At 38.3% G+C, this 15337-nt stretch overlaps 1 gene segment (V, D, J or C); it reads right to left on the bottom strand.

Annotated features, from left to right (window-relative positions):
* Positions 1-9419: 9419 nt before the first annotated feature.
* Positions 9420-10093, bottom strand: LOC121433190. The segment is given in 2 exon segments: positions 9420-9832; positions 10015-10093. Coding segments are annotated over 2 exon segments (462 nt in total).
* Between the last annotated feature and the right edge of the window lie 5244 nt (positions 10094-15337).

A 15337-nucleotide genomic window follows, 5' to 3' on the forward strand; every position in this document is an offset into this window, starting at 1 on the left:
AACACAAGGGACAGCCCATGTTAGAAAGGATATGGAGGAAGGGGCACATTCTTCTGTTGCTGATGAGAGCACAAACTTGTACAGTTAATATGCAAATAAATATGGCAGTTCTTCAGAAAATTGGGAATTGATATACCTTAAGACTCAGTCATACCATTTTTGGGCACAAACTGAAGGACACTCCAAACTACAACAATGACACTTGTTCAACGATGTTTATAGCAGCTCAAAACAACCTAAATGTCCTCAAGTGGGGAATGGATAAAGAAAATGTGGTAAATTTACATAATGGAGTATTACTCAGCTGTAAGAACAAAACAAAACAAAATACCCCCCCCCAAACAACAACAAAAAAACGACATTCTGAAACTTTAAGGTAAACGGATGGACTTAGAAAAAATCATCCTGAATGAGGAGTCACAGACATAGAAAGTCAAACATGATATGCATCACAATATAAGTTAATAGAAAATATTAACTTTTAAGTGAAGGATAGTCACATAAATCCGAAAGGCAAAGTAACAGGAAATCTCTAGGTAAATACATGGATCTTCCTGTGGAAGGAAAATAGAAGAGGTTTTACAGGTGACTATAAGCATGTGGGGTTAGAACATGAGGGGTCATGTGGGCAAAGGAGTTATGGAGGGATATATTATGGGGATTTATGACTGGAATTTGGTGACTTTTGTGGAGATATGGAAACCTATCGTGAAACTTCCTTGAAACTAGGAGGGTGAACCAAGCAAGCAATCCTATTAATGAAGGATATGGAACCTGAACAGGCTATCTTCTATAACCAAGCAAGACTCCAGTGGTGTAAGCACGGCACTAACCCAGCCACAAAACCTTTCCTACCACCTATCTAGCCTCCAAGATATGCTGAAGCACTGGTGGCTCAGATCTTTTTTTTTTTTAATTTATTTATTTATTAAGGATTTCTGCCTCGTCCCCACAACCGCTTCCCATTTCCCTCCCCCTCCCCCGATCAAGTCCCCCCCCCTCATCTGCTCGAAGAGCAATCAGGGTTCCCTGACCTGTGGGAAGCCCAAGGACTGCCCACCTCCATCCAGGTCTCGTAAGGTGAGCATTCAAACTGCCTAGGCTCCCACAAAGCCAGTACGTGCAGTAGGATCAAAAACCCACTGCAATTGTTCTTGAATTCTCAGTATTCCTCATTGTCCGCTATGTTCAGCTAGTCCGGATTTATCCCATGCTTTTTCAGACCTAGGCCAGCTGGCCTTGGTGAGATCCCAATAGAACATCCCCATTGTCTTAGTGTGTGGGTGCACCCCTCGTGGTCCTGAGTTCCTTGCTCGTGCTCCGTCTCCTTCTGCTCCTGATTTGGACCTTGAGATTTCTGTCCGGTGCTCCCGTGTGGGTCTCTGTCTCTGTCTCCTTTCATCGCCTGATGAAGGTTAATATTCCTGAGGATGCCTATGTGTTTGTCTTTGGATTCACCTTATTTAGCTTCTCTAGGAACATGAATTATAGGCTCAATGTCCTTTATTTATGGCTAGAAACCAAATATGAGTGAGTACATCCCATGTTCCTCTTTTTGGGTCCGGCTTACCTCACTCAGAATAGTGTTTTCTATTTCCATCCATTTGTATGCAAAATTCAAGAAGTCCTTGTTTTTTACTGCTGAGTAATACTCTAATATGTATATATTCCATACTTTCTTCATCCATTCTTCCGTTGAAGGGCATCTAGGTTGTTTCCAGGTTCTGGCTATTACAAACAATGCTGCCATGAACATAGTTGAGCATATACTTTTGTTGTATGATAGGGCCTCTCTTGGGTATATTCCCAAGAGTGGTATTGCTGGATCCAGGGGTAGGTTGATCCCGAATTTCCTGAGAAACCGAAACACTGCTTTCCAGAGTGGTTGCACAAGTTTGCATTCCCACCAGCAATGGGTGAGTGTACCCCTTTCTCCACAACCTCTCCAGCAAAGGCTATCATTGGTGTTTTTTATTTTAGCCATTCTGACAGGTGTAAGGTGGTATCTAAAAGTTGTCTTGATTTGCATTTCCCTGATCGCTAAGGAAGTTGAGCATGACCTTAAGTGTCTTTTGGCCATTTGAAGTTCTTCTGTTGAGAATTCTCTGTTCAGATCAGTGCCCCATTTTATAATTGGGTTGATTAGCCTTTTACGGTCTAGTTTCTTGAGTTCTTTATATATTTTGGAGATCAAACCTTTGTCAGTTGCAGGGTTGGTGAAGATCTTCTCCCAGTCAGTGGGTTGTCTTTTTGTCTTAGTGACAGTGTCCTTTGCTTTACAGAAGCTTCTCAGCCTCAGGAAGTCCCATTTATTCAATGATGCCCTTAGTGTCTGTGCTGCTGGGGTTATACATAGGAAGTGGTCTCCTGTGCCCATGTGCTGTAGAGTACTTCCCACTTTCTCTTCTATCAGGTTCAGTGTGTTCGGACTGATATTGAGGTCTTTAATCCATTTGGATTTGAGTTTTGTGCATGGTGATAGATATGGATCTATTTTCATTCTTCTACAGATTGACATCCAGTTTTGCCAGCACCATTTGTTGAAGATGCTCTCTTTTTTCCATTGTATACTTTTAGCTCCTTGATCGAAGATCAGGTGTTCATAGGTTTGTGGGTTAATGTCAGGGTCTTCTATTCGATTCCATTGGTCGACTTCTCTGTTTTTATGCCAATACCAAGCTGTTTTCAATACTGTAGCTCTGTAATAGAGTTTGAAGTCAGGGATGGTAATGCCTCCAGACAAACCTTTACTGTATAAGATTGTTTTGGCTATCCTGGGTTTTTTGTTTTTCCATATAAAGTTGATTATTGTCTTCTCCAGATCTGTGAAGAATTTTGATGGGATTTTGATGGGGATTGCATTGAATCTATAGATTGCTTTTGGTAGAATTGCCATTTTTACTATGTTGGTCCTCCCAATCCAAGAGCAAGGGAGGTCTTTCCATTTTCTGGTGTCTTCTTCAATTTCTTTCTTCAAAGACTTATAGTTCTTGTCAAGTAGATCTTTCACTTCCTTGGTTAGGGTTACCCCAAGGTATTTTATGCTATTTGTGGCTATCGTGAAAGGTGATGCTTCTCTGATTTCCCTCTCTGCTTCCTTATCCTTGGTGTATAGGAAGGCAACTGATTTTTTGGAGTTGATCTTGTATCCTGCCACGTTACTAAAGCTGTTTATCAGCTGTAGGAGTTCTTTGGTAGAATTTTTGGGGTCGCTTATGTACACTATCATATCATCTGCAAATAACGAAAGCTTAACTTCTTCCTTTCCAATACGAATCCCCTTGATCTCCTTATGTTGTCTTATTGCTATTGCTAGAATTTCAAGCACTATATTGAAGAGGTATGGCGAGAGTGGACATCCTTGTCGTGTTCCTGATTTTAGTGGGATGGCTTTGAGTTTTTCTCCGTTTAATTTAATGTTAGCTGTTGGCTTGCTGTAAATAGCTTTTATTATATTTAGGTAGGACCCTTGTATCCCTATTCTCTCCAAGACCTTTATCATAAAGGGGTGTTGAATTTTGTCGAATGCTTTTTCCCCATCTAGTGAAATGATCATATGGTTTTTTTCTTTCAGTTTATTTATATGGTGGATTACATTGATAGATTTTCGTATGTTGAACCAGCCCTGCATCTCTGGGATAAAGAATACTTGATCATAATGGATAACTTTTCGGATGTGTTCTTGGATTCGGTTTGCCAGTATTTTATTGAAGATTTTTGCGTCGATGTTCATGAGTGAGATCGGTCTGTAATTCTCTTTCTTGGTTGGGTCTTTTTGTGGTTTTGGTATCAGGGTAACTGTAGCTTCATAAAAGGAATTTGGCAATGACTCTTCTGATTCTATATTGTGAAATACCTTAAGGAGTATAGGTATTAATTCTTCTTGGAAGTTCTGGTAGAATTCTGCATTGAAACCATCTGGTCCTGGGCTTTTTTTCGAAGGGAGATTTTTGATAACCATTTCTAATTCTTCGTGAGAAACCGGTCTATTTAGATCATTCACCTGGTCTTTGCTTAGCTTTGGTATATGATACTTATTTAAAAAAATGTCCATTTCTTTTGTATTTTCCAGTTTTGTGGCATACAGGCTTTTGTAGTAAGATCTAATGATTCTCTGAATTTCCTCTGTGTCTGTGGTTATGTCCCCCTTTTCATTTCTGATCTTATTTATTTGCGTGTTCTCTCTCTGTCGTTTAATTAGTTTGGATAGGGGTTTGTCGATCTTGTTGATTTTCTCCAAGAACCAGCTTTTTGTTTCATTGATTCTTTGGACTGTTTTCTGTGTTTCTATTTTGTTGATTTCAGCCCTCAGTTTTATTATTTCCAGTCTTCTACTTCTCCTGGGCGCGTCTGCTTCTTTTTTTTCTAGAGCTTTCAGGTGTGTTTTTAAGTCCCCAATGTATGCATTCTCCGTTTTCTTTAAGTGGGCACTTAGTGCTATGAACTTTCCTCTTAGCACTGCTTTCATTGTGTCCCATAGGTTTGAGTATGTTGTCCCTTTATTTTCATTAAATTCAAGGAAGACTTTAATTTCTTTCTTGATTTCTTCCTTGACCCAGGTGTGGTTCAGTAGTTGACTGTTCAGTTTCCATGAGTTTGTCGGTTTTTTGGGGGCAGCGTGGTTGTTGCCTTCTAACTTTAATCCGTGATGATCTGATAAGACACAGGTGGACACTGATATTTTTTTGTATCTGTGGAGGTTTCCTTTGTTTCCGAGTATGTGGTCAATTTTTGAGAAGGTTCCATGAGCTGCAGAGAAGAAGGTATATTCTTTCCTATTTGGGTGGAATGTTCTATAGATGTCTGTTAAGTCCATTTGCTTCATTACCTCCAATAATTCTCTTAATTCTCTATTAGGTTTCTGTCTGATTGACCTGTCCCTTGGAGAGAGAGGTGTGTTGAAGTCTCCTACTACTAGTGTGTGTGGTTTGATGTCTGCCTTGAGTTCTAGTAATATTTCTTTTACATAAGTAGGTGCTTTTATATTGGGGGCGTATATATTCAGGATTGAGACGTCCTCCTGATGAATTGTTCCTGTTATGAGTATAAAGTGACCATCTCGGTCTCTTCTGATTGATTTTAGTTTGAAGTCAGTTTTGTTAGAAATTAGTATGGCCACACCTGCTTTTTTCTTAGGACCATTTTCTTGAAACACCTTTTCCCAACCCTTTACTCTGAGTAGGTGCCTGTCTTTGTGGTTGAGATGTGTTTCTTGCAAACAGCAGAATGTTGGATCCTGTTTTCGTATCCAATCTTTTAGCCTGTGCCTTTTTATAGGTGAATTGAGCCCATTAATATTAAGTGATATTAATGACCAGTGGTTGTTTACTCCAGTTATTCTTATTGCTTTTGGTAGTAGAGATTGTGTGTCTCCTTTCTTTGAGATGTGCTCGTGAAGGGTCATTAGATGCCTGGGTTATTGTAGGCAGTGTTGGCAGTGTTGGATTCCTTGGGTTGCGATTTTCCTTCTATTACTTTCTGTAGGGCTGGATTTGTGGCTACGTATTGTTTAAATTTCTTCTTATCCTGGAATGTCTTGTTTTCTCCGTTGATAGTGAACGATAGCTTGGCTGGGTATAGTAGTTTGGGTTTGCATCCATGGTCTCTTAGCTTCTGCAGAACCTCTATCCAGGACCTTCTGGCTTTCATAGTTTCCATCGAGAAGTCAGGTGTAAGTCTGATCGGTTTACCTTTATAAGTTACTTGCCCTTTTTCTTTTGCAGCTCTTAATATTCTTTCTTTAACCTGTATATTTTGTGTTTTGATTATTATATGGCGAGGAGATGTTTTTCTTTGATCCAGTCTGTTTGGTGTTCTGTATGCTTCTTGAATATTTAAATGAATATCTTTCTTTAAGTTGGGAAAGTTTTCTTCCATAATTTTGTTGAAAATATTTTCTGAGCCTTTGAGCTGTGACTCTTCTCCTTCTTCTATTCCTATTATTCTTAGGTTTGGTTTTTTTATTGTGTCCCATAGTTCCTGAATGTTTTGTGTTGAGAATTTGTTGGCTTTGCTGTTTTCTTTGATCTGTTCGTTTATTTTCTCTATGGTGTCCTCAGCATCTGAGAGTCTTTCTTCTAGCTCTTGGATTCTATTGATTATGCTTGTTTCTGTAGACTCTGCTCGTTGGCCTAGATTTTCCATATCCAGCTGGTCCTCAGTTTGTATTTTCTTCTTTGCCTTCATTTCAGTTTTCAATTCTTGAACTGTTTCCATTACCTGTTTGATGGTTTTTTCTTGGTTTCCCAGGGTATCATGTACGTATTTACTCATTTCTTCAAACTTTTTGTTATACTTCTCATCCATTTCTATAAGGGCATTTTTTACATGTTGTTTAAGGGACTCTATTATCTTCATAAAGTCGATTTTCCACTTCTTCTGTGTTAGGTTGTTCAAATACTTCTGTTGTAAGATCATTGGGTTCTGATGTTTTCATGTTGTTTTTCGGATTATTGGGTGAGTTCTTTCCTTGGCGCCTGCCCATCTCCTCCTATTGATCCTATCCAATGGATCCTTTAGAAACCGGATCAGGTTTCCCTGCTGGCCAAGGGCTCCGCTTACAAAATGCCCTCACTCTCTTTCGTGGTTCCTGCTGCAGGCCAAGAACCCTCTCACCCCTCCGAAGGTTCTTCAGGACAGGACCAGGCTCCCCTTGTGCCAGTGACCTGGCCAACCAAAGGCCTACCTCTTTGATTCAATTGTAGTAGGGCGATCTGCTCTCCTTATTGCACGCCTGTCCCAGCCGCTTGGGTCTGGCCGCTGCTCAGCCGCGTCTGGCGCCGCCGCAGCTGCGCCTCTCGGTGGCTCAGATCTTATGGAAGTGGCCAATCAATATCTGTTCTAGCTCTCTTGGCCCCCATCAGGAAATGGAGTCCATGCCCAGCACTGCCTGGATGACCAAGAAGTTCAATTATCCAGACACTTAGGGTAGAACCAAACTGAAATAACCAAAAATTAAAGGGTCTATTAAATGATTCCTAATGATATTCTGCTATACTCACAGATTGGTGCCTTCCCCAATGGACATTTGACAGGATATATCCAACAGCTGAAAGAAGTAGATGCAAAGACCTACAGCCAAACACTAGGTGTCACTCAGGGAACACTGAAGAAAGGGAGGGCTCATTGTAGGAGCCAGAGGAGTTGAGAATAACAGTGGAACACATTCCACAGAATCAACTGACATAAACTGAAGCACTATCATGGAGCTTGCGTGGGTCTACACTAGGTCCTTTACAGATATGTTGTGGTTGTTTGACTTACGGTTTTTGAGGAACTCCCAACAGTGGGAGTGAAGGGGGTTCTGACTCTTTTTTGGTACCATTCTCCTACTACCAGGTTACCTCATCCAACCTTGAATATGAGCATTTTGCCTAGTCTTATTGCATCTTGTTATGCTGTGTTTGGTTTTTATCCATGTGAAACCTGCTCTTTTCTGAAAGGTAATGGAGGAGCAATGAACTGGGGAAGAGGAGAGCTGGAGTATCTGACAGGATTGGAGGCTAGGAAAGCTGGGGTGAGGATGTATTGTATGAGACAAGAATTAATAAAAGGAGTACATACCATATTCATCTTCTTGGATCTGGGTTACCTTACTCAGAATGGTGTTTTCTAACTTGATTCATTTGCATGCAAAACTCACTCAAGATGTCATTGTTTTTTACCAATGAGTAGAGTGTGTATGTGTGTGTGTGTTTGTCTTATTGTCTTTCTTGTCTTTATACCAAATAACCAGTATGATGGGTTACTGATATTATTGGTGTGTGATATAAGATGTTGTAGCTGTACCCTTTTTTTTTTTACTACCATCAGCTGCCAAAATGTATGGAAAACTACACAGTCAAGGTTGAATTTTGTTCCACAAAACAAAAATATAAACTGATTAACTTTGAGGAAGGTTACACTCTCTTTTAATTGTGCCCACAGTCATGATCAAGGATCACTGATGGCATTCAATAAGAGACAGGTGAGAACTGAGGACAACTCAGGCAGGCATGAAGTTCAGTACTGTCTGTACACTAGATGAAGGTGCCAGATATTCCAAGAACCCAATACAGATGTTTACTTTCATGAAGGAAATTGATAGCAGTCATATTATTCTAAAAGAGAGTGACTGTTTTCCATTATTGTCATTTTCATTTGGTGTTCATATTGTTTAGTTCTATATACATGCTAAATAAACATTCAGTTCTAGGTGTTGGCTTAACACTATTCATTTGGTATATTGATTGCTGAACAATTGAACCTCAACAAATATCAAACACTTTATATAAGATAGAAAGACATGAAGGTGTATTTTCTTGATGCAAAATCATATTCACCATTAACACAGTAGACTGTGGAGAGAACTATCTTAGTCTCTATGAAAAGCAGAAGAGGAGACAGCATCAGGAAATGTGCACCAGGAAAAGAAGGCATGGATTAGATATTCTACATGATCAAACATCATGTTTTCTCTAATTTGTGGATCCTATATTGTTACAAATACTGTGGTAGTTTGAACAGCATTGGCCCTCACAGACTCATGCATTTGAATGATTGGCCGTTAGCAGGTGTGCACCTGTTGGAGGAAGTGTGTCAGTGTGTATGTAAGCTTTTATATCTCAGATGCTCAAACCATTTCACTTACACTGCCTACATCTTAAGATATAGAGCTCTCAGTTACCTCTTTAGCTCCAAATCTGCCTGCATGCTGCCATGCTTTCTGCCAGGATGATAATGGACTAAAATTCAGAACCATAAGCCAGCCCCAACTTAGTGTTTTTCTTTATAATAGTTGCTCTTGTCATGGTGTCACTTTCAGAAATAATACCCTATATAAGACAGATACTTAAATCTGCATGCATGCATGCGTGCGTGCATGTGTGTGTGTGTGTGTGTGTGTATCTGTTTATATTTGAATGTGTTTTGCACATGTGTATGTCACATAAAAATGTAAGAGTGACTATGGAATGTAGGAGGTTAGTTGCAGGTAAGGCAGGAGTCAGAAAGGAAAAATAAGGGGCACGAATATTGTCAAAATCTATGGCATTGTTTTTGAACCTCAACATTATATATGACAAAAACCAAGTTAACCAAGGAAGAGAACTAGAGAGATATTCTCAGGAGTCCAAAAGTTTTGAAGACTTCCAGGGTCTGGGAATAGCAAAAGTCCAGTTATCTTCCAGACAATAAGAGGGAGTGTAGCCTTGAAGTCTCTTGATTTCAGCCCATGAAGAAACAAGTTGAACTTTTTTATTTCAGACTTATACAATAGTGAATTATCATGGTCAACCCACATATTTTGCACAGAGAAATAAAATATTAATGTAAAAAAAGACACAAATGTTTTTACTTCCTTTTTCCACAAGAACCTTCATTACAACGGCTCTCGAAGGCCATCTGTTCATTCATTTTCTACTGAGTTTTGCATCAGTGAGTCAGGCATACCACCTCTCATGCAGAGGGGGATGTGTGCAGACCCAGGACTGTGTGGGGTGCAGGCAGCTGGTGAGATTCTCAGATGAGGTTTTTGTTGGAGGCTGAAGCACTGTGGGAAGATAGTTATACCAGGCCTGACAGTAATAATCTGCAAGGTCTTCAGCCTGAACATTACTGATGGTAAGAGTGAAATCTGTACCAGATCCACTGCCTGAGAAGCGATCAGGGACCCCAGTGTGCCGAGTGGATGCATCATAGATCAGTAGTTTAGGAGCCTGCCCTGGTTTCTGTTGATACCATGCTATAGCTCTACCCACATTCTGACTGGACTTACAACTCATGATGGCTTTGTCTTCTACTGATACAGGTAGAGATTTGGGAGACTGGGTCATCACAATATTCCCATAAGTACCTGCAATCAGAGATAATCAAAGATTATATACATATAAACATAAAGACTTCATGACACAGATGTTGAAATTTAAAAATTTTCTAATGACATTATGCCTGTATACTATCAACTTCCTATAGGAAATAGCTATTTCTGTACAAATGAACTATTTTAAGATATTATAATACTTTTAAATGTCTCACCAGATACAAAGAACAGCAGAAATATGAAGATCTGGGTCTGTGACTCCATCTTAATGCCTCTGCCTGTCTGGCACAACTTCAGTTCTCTAAGCATATCATGGTTGGTAAATATATCAGGTTCTAGGATGGCCTATAAGTAACTATGCAAAGCAGTCATCAAATAAGGAAGTAAATTTTCTCAACGGTGGTGTGTGAGATTATTCAGCTCTTATCAACAGTCAAAAATACCATCAAATAGAGTAAAAATATCACTCACACTGAAGTCAACACAGAAGTTCAAGGACCAACAGAGAACTCTCAGACCACAAATGGCTAGATGTTCTCATGTCAGGCTTCTAATCACAATCAGAGATATTTGTAGCAGATAAGTTTTACAGAAATCATAGTAGAAATACATTTGATTACAATCAAGAGAAGCACTAAATATCCAGTAAAATAATAACAAAAAAAGAAGAGGAAGCAGGGCAAGTGGAAAGGAAGAAAGGAAGAGGAAAGAGAGGGGAAAGGAGTGAAGAGGAAGGAAAGAAATAAGGGAATTGAGAAGAGGATATGTAAGTTTAGACTGTGGTTGGAGGGGAGTATGAGGGAAGGAGAGACAGAATAGCAAAGAGAATAAAGGATAAATATTTTAAAAGAAATTTGTTTTGGCTTGACACTCTGCTTAGTGTTTAACGCCTTTATTGATATTTTAGAGAACCCAGATTTGCTTCCATGAACTCACATGATAGTTCTCAGCCATCCATAATTCCATTCATGGCACTCACATGGTACACATACATACACATATACAGTTTGAGATGTGAATTCTCAGTTTCTGTTCGAACTACCACGTCTGTTTCCTGTTGCCTCTTTTTTTTTTATCATCATGAACTATAATTCTCTGAATGCCCAAATGAATTCTTTCTTTACAAGTTGTCTTAATCTTGGTGTTCCATCACAACAATAGAAACAACTAATAAAAAGGGAGAACCCATCAAAAGGATTTGAAATTGTAAGAAAATACACACCTAACCTGAACAATTGTATATGGTCTATAAGACTATCATTCTCAACTGTATCTGTGGGCTCCAAATATCCAGCAGATCAATTTGTTTTTAAGGAATGTATAAATGGTATTAGTTAACCTATTGTTTACATGAGGCCTTAGATTTGCCCTTCATAACATTAAATTTACTCAAAATATGAGCTATAAATTTAGAAGGCAGGGTCTATCACTGAAAAATCATAATTTCTTAGTATACAGTCAAATATCTGGATCTGCACATTTGAAAGCAGATATAAAGTATTCACAGTGATACATGACCCATGAAGAAGAGGCAGGGAGCAGATATATGGTTTAGAAACAAAGCTATTATATGTACTCTTTAATTTATAAATCTTAGATATTTAAACATAATTACAATTGTGTGGGGTGTGTACAAGGGAAACTAGGAGAGGGAAGGAAACTTGTAGGAAAGGGAACCTAGGATATAAATAGTGGCTAAGGGGAGTATTTTAGATTTACTACTGCTGTGATGAAAAATTATGACCCAAAGCACCTTAAAGAAGGAGAATTTGTTTTTCTTACACTTACAGGTAACAGTCCATCAGTGAGGGAATTTAGGGCAGACACTCAAACAGGAAAATAACCCAGATGCAGAGACTTGGGAAGAGTATTGCTTACTGGCTCCTTTCTCATGGCTTGTTCAGTCTGAATTATTGCAGAACTCATGAACACAAATCAAGAGCAATCTTCACCCACAGTGAACTGATGGGTCCCATCATTCACGAGTTAAAAAATTGTCCTATAGTCTTGCACACAGCTCTGTCTCATGGAGGCATTTTCTCAGGTGAGGTTTCCCCCTCTCAGACAACTCTAGCTTGTGTCAATTTGACACTAAAAACTCATCAGGATAGGGCATAAATATAGTTTATAGATCATAATATTGAGAGAATTTGCTTTTATGCATCTTAACACTATGTATAATGAATATATACAAACAAAGTTTAATTTTTTAGCCACGACAGAATAAATAAGGATCAGAATCTGTTGGTAGGAAATATCTGAAGTTCTGTTGCTTCCCATCTATGTTTTATCCATATGATGAATACGCAGAGTCTTTTGTACTCAGACAGGCAAATGTGTATCAGTTTGATTATTTACATGTTCATTGTTTGCTACAGAATTTGAAATATACATTCCTGCCTAATTCAAGTGAATTTTATATTGCCATGACTCCTGATAATTAGTGTAAGTATTTCTTTTACACAATAATTCAGAAACAAATGAATGTATAAATAAGGAAGGTCAGAAATTCAATACAGAAAAATTTATTTAATACTGTAATTTAAAGATTGTCTATTTGAAAAATATGACTAGTTAATATGAAATGAATATTCTTGAATTGTTTCCAAACTACTTGTTCTATTAATGGACACAGCCTTAAAAAAGAGATACATTATATCAAATCAGCATTAAAGTCATGCTGTCAAACTAAGCAAATCTAGTGGAAACAAACCATTACATCTTGTACAACATAGTCACTCCCATTAAATAAAAAGACACATTATACCCTGGATACTCTCCTGGGATTTCAGATCTATTCATGAAAAAGCCAGGGCACACAGATTCTTGGGCAGAGAGGATGGTGTTTGAATACCAGGCTGTGTGTAATAAGAGAAAAGCTGCTCCTTCAGGCACTGACTGACCGACTGACATCTAAAGGAGCTATGAGGAGGAGACTACAACCATGTTCACAGCAATATCCTGTCACATCTTTAGGACGAATGCTGATCGTGGTGAAAATTAACTCTGTCCTAGACCCACTGCCACTGAAACAGTCAGAATTTCCTGATAGATACCCAGTAGAACAGAATATAGGCCTGCCTCTTCTTTTGTTGGTATTGGGCTTAATAGCTTGCTATTATAGTTCTGTGTAGACAGCACTGATCTTGCAGCTAAGGGTGACTCTTTGTGCTGTAGACATGGCCAGAGAGTCTTCATAGTTCAACAAATTTTCTATGCCACCTTTCTACACTTTTATAGTCTTCTCCTGAAAACAACAATAGTTCATAGATCTTTCTAGGCATTATAGGCAGAAATAGTATTACTCTATTCTCTGTTAACATGTTTTAATTTATGGACACAATCAAAACTACTTCTATAATTTCACAATGTGTGGTATGTGGATGAAGATTTAACTTACAGTCATTCTCAAACTTACTAAGTTTTATCGGCAGGATGGCTGGTGATAGTGAGACCTAAGTGTTAAGTGCCATTTTGATTGGTAATGCTATACACTCTGAGTTAAATACTCTCCAATATCATTAGGATTCTTAACCTACCACATATTTTGATTTCAAGAATCATTCCTTTGCCCAGCTTGATAAAGAATGCCTATAACCCAAACCTTTTGGATGCTGAGGAAAGATCTCTAGCCTGTACTAGTGTATGCTACACAGTGAAACAGGTAGACACTAGTTTATACTTGTGTATGTGTGTATGAGTTTGTGTATATTTTGCTTCTTTTTTCATGTTTCATTAAGTGTATACATACATTATCATTTATATGAAACTAACAACTCTTAGATTTCATTTACAAGAATTGGGGGTTCCTTATGCAAATAAGGAAAATAGGTCTCTTTCTTTTTCTCTCTCTCCTCTCTCTCACCCCTCTTTCTTTCTTTTGCTGGCTTTTCCCCATTCTATATTTATCTTTTGTCATCTTGGAAATGCTGACATCATACAATGAGTCCAGAGGTATTCTTCCTTTTCTATGGCATCAAACAGTTCCAGGAGAGATAATGTAAGCCAACTCTTCATTAAAGGTATGTATGGCATAATTCCCTAGAGCATCTATAAAACAAAAAATAAAATGTATATTCAACTAATTTTAACTAATTCATTTTTTTTGTTTTTGTTTTGGATTTTTTGAGACTGGGTTTCTCCGTAGCTTTTGGTTCCTGTCCTGGAACTAGCTCTTGTAGACCAGGCTGGCCTCGAACTTACAGAGATCCGCCTGCCTCTGCCTCCCGAGTGCTGGGATTAAAGGCGTGCACCACCACTGCCTGGCTAACTAATTCATATTTGATGTTAATTGCTGTACTGTTTCTGCTGAAATACAAAGTGTTTCCTTTAACAAATATTAAACACTATTGGTTATTATAAGACAGAAAGAAAAGATCAATTCTCGATGCAAAAATCATATTCACCATTTGTTTAGTGTAAAGTAGAGCAAGCTATCCTATTCTACATCCTTAGAAAGTGGATGAGGAGAGAGCATAAAAAATGTGGACAGAAGGCATGGATCACACATGTCGCTTAGGAAGTTAAACACCATGTTTTCTTTGATTTGTGGACCTTAAATTTTTATAAATTCATAAAACTGTATGTATGTGTGCATTTATGTTTGAATGTGTGTGGGCACATGTATTTGTCACATAAAAATAAAAGGAAAACTAGGAGAAGATAAGTTGGATGAAGGGAAAGAGTATAGGAAAGGAAAAACAAGGAAAATAATTATTTACAAAATATGGTATCATTTATATATTGTTCTTCTACAAAACTCAACATTTCATATGCCAATAAAAAAGTTAACCAAAAAGGAGAACTCGGAAATTTCCAGAATGTATGCAATATTTGAAAGGAACTGAAATGTTTTAAGGCAATATATTACATGCCATCTCTATGTTACCCACAGCACAGTGTGAGCCATTTTTCACCTGTGTACTTTTTGGGGGATCGTTAATTGTTTTGAATGATGACAATTTGGTTACAGGTCAGTTTGTTTTGCAACTGAGAAGTTTGTCTCCATGACAATATGGAACAATTTTGAAAAAGTAAAAAAGGACAGTTGACATTCTCATCACTAAAAATGGGAGTCAAGTGTTCTGCCATCTTCAATCAAGTGCCACAGACAGGGCTGCAGATGCCACAACTGTACTCTATACTCTTTGTTGTATTTAGAACTGATCTTCCTACTCATGGCCCTTCAGTGTTTTCCTCATAAGTTTAGAAGAGTTTTCGTCACTGTTCAAAATAATAGCAAAATTTCTGTTTCTTATAAACTTTGTGCTGAATTAAAATCACTGCTTTGATGATTTTGAACAAACTTTTTTACCCCTGAATGGAAACTCCCCATAATGTGCTCTTGGATTTGGATGTTAACAGGGGACATTGTGCTCTCTCTGTGTGATGGTCTCTGTCTCTCTCTGTTATTTTCCCCTTGTGTCTTTATTTTGTCATCTGGGTAACACTGACTACATAGAATGAGTCTGGTGGTTCCTTCCTTTCCTATAACATGGAACAGTTCCAGGAATGTTAGTGTCATTTCTTCATTAAAAA

The sequence above is a fragment of the Microtus oregoni genome, unplaced genomic scaffold (genome assembly GCF_018167655.1).
Source record: "Microtus oregoni isolate MIOR12 unplaced genomic scaffold, Mior012 000002F_ref0000024, whole genome shotgun sequence".
NCBI classification, from domain to species: Eukaryota; Metazoa; Chordata; class Mammalia; order Rodentia; family Cricetidae; genus Microtus; species Microtus oregoni.